This window comes from Gavialis gangeticus, unplaced genomic scaffold (genome assembly GCF_001723915.1).
Source record: "Gavialis gangeticus isolate Ggan-Ray unplaced genomic scaffold, GavGan_comp1, whole genome shotgun sequence".
NCBI lineage: Eukaryota > Metazoa > Chordata > Crocodylia > Gavialidae > Gavialis > Gavialis gangeticus.
In genome coordinates, this window is record NW_017729006.1 from 50,103,639 (window position 1) to 50,107,042 (window position 3,404).

At 37.0% G+C, this 3,404-nt stretch overlaps 1 protein-coding gene across 1 annotated transcript in view; it reads left to right on the forward strand.

Moving 5' to 3' along the window:
• Positions 1-3,404, forward strand: part of ANKS6 (ankyrin repeat and sterile alpha motif domain containing 6) — a 126,236-nt gene that overhangs the window by 121,781 nt on the left and 1,051 nt on the right. The window contains exons 17-18 of the mRNA XM_019508734.1: positions 7-84; positions 1,311-1,407. Coding sequence (XP_019364279.1) covers positions 7-84; positions 1,311-1,407 — 175 coding nt within the window. The remainder of the gene's footprint in view (positions 1-6; positions 85-1,310; positions 1,408-3,404) is intronic.

The window sequence follows — 3,404 nt, forward strand, 5'->3', positions numbered from 1 at the left end:
GGTGATTTGAAAGAACTGGGCATTAAGACTGATGGATCCAGGCAGCAGATCTTGGCAGCTATTTCAGAATTGAATGCAGGAAAGGTACCATTTGAAATAAGACAGAGGATGAGCTGGTTTAGGATTTTTTTATAGGGCAAATCCAAATATAGGACACAAAAAGTTGATAGAATGATGAGAGAGAGGTTTGATATATTTTATTAGTTGTAAAAGATACCTCCACCAGTGATATTTTTTGTCTCTTTCAATAACTTCTTTATTCAGTACAGTATTGCAAAATTATTCACTTTGCTCATTCATCCACTAATAAAAAAAAGAAGTTACTGGTGAGCGAAATATTGCTTATACAACAGCTATATGGACTTCAACTGTTATCATGGCAAAGAAATCCATCTTGTAAATGTAAAGCTCTACCTTTGTGTTTTGCTATCTTTGGAAGCAAAAGGATAGTATTGTTTTGCTACAGTTGGAAGTCTGTGGCATTCTGCATAGCCCTTATAGCTGTGTCAGTTTATTTTGTATTTGCAATTGAAATAAGTAAAGCAGAAGAAAGAGAATGCATCAAGAGATAGCATGTTGAGGCATTCCTGCAGCTAAGCTATGTGGCTCTTCTCAAGCCCTATACACAATGCACACTTATTGTGCCTCTCAGAAGTGCAGAATTTGGAGGGGTAAGAGGTAGATGTTTCAAAACCCAATTTTTTTTGATACTCTCTATTTTCCTCCTGGTCGGAGTAGAGAAAACCATAAACCCAGGAAAAGCCCAATGAAAAACTGTGGACACTATTTGAAAAATCATATGTAAACTTGAATGTATCATACATGAACCAGCTATCCTGATGAGAAGAAGATTGATTTTAGTGGATGAATGAAGAGAAACTGAAGGACCTTGATGGGAAATGGGCTATTTACATTTCAAGTCCTTGGAATTTAAGGTTCAAAGTAAAACCCAACCTCCTTCCAGCTGACAACTAATTCTAAAAGGTTTCAAGGCCATGAGGTCAGGCACCCAGCACTGTGGTGGGGCTCTTTGTGGCAAAGCAAGGAAAAAGAATAGGGTTTCCCACCCCTAATTTCCATTAAATCTAAGTTTCATCTCCAAAAATAAGAACATCTAAATGCAAATGTAAATTTATATTGTTGTATGTCTGAAGGAGCTTTTTTAATTGGGTACAATACATTTTGAATCTAATTAATTTCCTTTCAAGATCAGACATGCAGGTTTTTATATGTGTGTTTTACCCTTTCAAATACATTATTGATTTTATGGAAGATAAGAATGCCTTTCTATTTTTCTGTTTCTTCTAAAGGGACGTGAGAGACAGATTTTACAAGAAACTATACACAACTTCCATTCGTCCTTTGAGAGTAGTGTTAGTAACACCAGACCTCCTGGCAATTCTCAGTGTAAGTATTACTTGAACTCAAATTCAGTATTTGACTACATTTTCTTAAGTCAGGACAGTATAGACAGACAAGCTAGTAAATAATTTGGGGGTTAAAGATTCCTACCTGTCTGTGTCTTTTGATACTTTAAAAGTAAAAAGTCACAAATTTGTAAGATTTTTATAGGGGTATATATTGAGCCATGTTGGTCTAAGGACATAGGCAGACAAGGTTCTTTGGGTAAATCTGATATCTTTTATTAGACCAACTCAGATTTACTCAAAGAACCTCGTCTGCCTAAGATTTTTATATATGCTTTACTATGCTTAAAAAAGGAAGAGTTATGCATATGGGTTTCCAATACTCACACGCACACAAGTCCTTCAGAACACTTGAAATTGCAATATGCAGTACATATTTGGGCATAGATAACAGTATCAAAACCCAAGCTGAGAGACTGTTTGCTGTATATTTAATTGATAGAAAGATTTGGTGAATGGAGTTACTTCACCTATTATCATAATCAAATGGCTCTGTGCAGAGGGTCTTTACATTGGTATTTCAAATCTTCCATCTTTCTTTGGATGCAAAGTTTGTGTTTAATCAGCATCCTGTGGAAGATTTGGGTGTGCCTGAGGATTTGTTTGAAGCACTTATTTTACTTGCTGTAGGAGATCATCAATCCTGTGATTTTGCAAAGTGCTGTCCCAAGGTTCTTTAGTTAGCTTTGATGACAATTTATCCAGAATCAAAAACATGCATTAACTTGCACCCTCATCATTAACAATTCAGAACATTGGGCTTGAAAAAGATTGGTTGCTTAAATTCTGGGAAAATGGCAGAATAATATGTCTCCGTCAACACCTTAAACTGCATTGAAGAACCCTAAAAGCAGGGCAGAGAATAGAGGTCTGGAGAAAAAAGAAAAATTAAGTATGATACCTCAGAAGAAGTGTGTTTTCAGGTCAGTAGTGTGAGTAGTCCTCTTGGCCTGTCAGTGAGGACATGACTCTTAAAACAAGAAATGCTGACAAGGCTGAAGGAAGTCAGTTGAGTACTAAAGTCAGTATTGTCTGAATTCAAGGCATGGAGGACCAGCTTGTTCCTCAAGATTCCTACTGTCAAAGAGGAATCGAGTGATGTGGAGGATAGAATCACTGGGCTTGGAACCTGCGTTGGGAGAAACAGCAGAAGAGAAGAGATGGAGCTGCATTACTGCATAAGTTTGCTGGAGCTGGAAAGAGAGCTGAAGCCTGGAATGTATCACATGGAAGACAGAGCAGGGAGGAGTGGCGGGGGGAAACCAAGAGTTAAAATGATGCCTAAAAAAGGAGAAGCAGTAAAGCCGTATTTGCTATTTACAAATCTTGATTAAAGAGTTTAATATAAGGTTGGAGCTGAAGATAAAAATGGAGTGCATAGGGCTCTATTGACCATGTCTCGGGCTGTTAATAAACCCAAAGATTTCACTGTGAAGTTTCACAGTAATCATAAAGAATGTGATTCTGAAAACCAGCGAGAGAATATCCAAGGGTTGTGCTCCCAGGCCACATGCTTCAGTTTTCTGATCTTACTGTAAAAAGGCTGTGATGGGTGAAGGACATTAAAGCAACAAGAGAAACTGTACCCCTGTCACTTGGGATAGTGATCTGTAGGCAACAAAGATATGTGTTAGCAACTGGTAGAGAATGGTTGAAAAGGATAGTGAAAACCATGAAAAGGAGGGTGAGATGAGCACTCTGAAGAAAGGACCATTATTAGTCTAAGTGGAGATGAAAAAGAAGGGCATTTAGTACCTTAAGATGAACCAGAAAGAATTAAATGAACAGGAGCAGCTGAAAAGTAAATATAATTCTTTCAGTAACTGATATACAGAGATCCTGGTTTTCTCTGATTTAAAAAATGCCCAATTTTCAGATGAAAAAAAGTAACCCCAAATCCACATTTTTCCATGATTAAAATGAAACACCACTATATATATCTTGATATATATTTCATTTTATTCATGGAAAAATGTG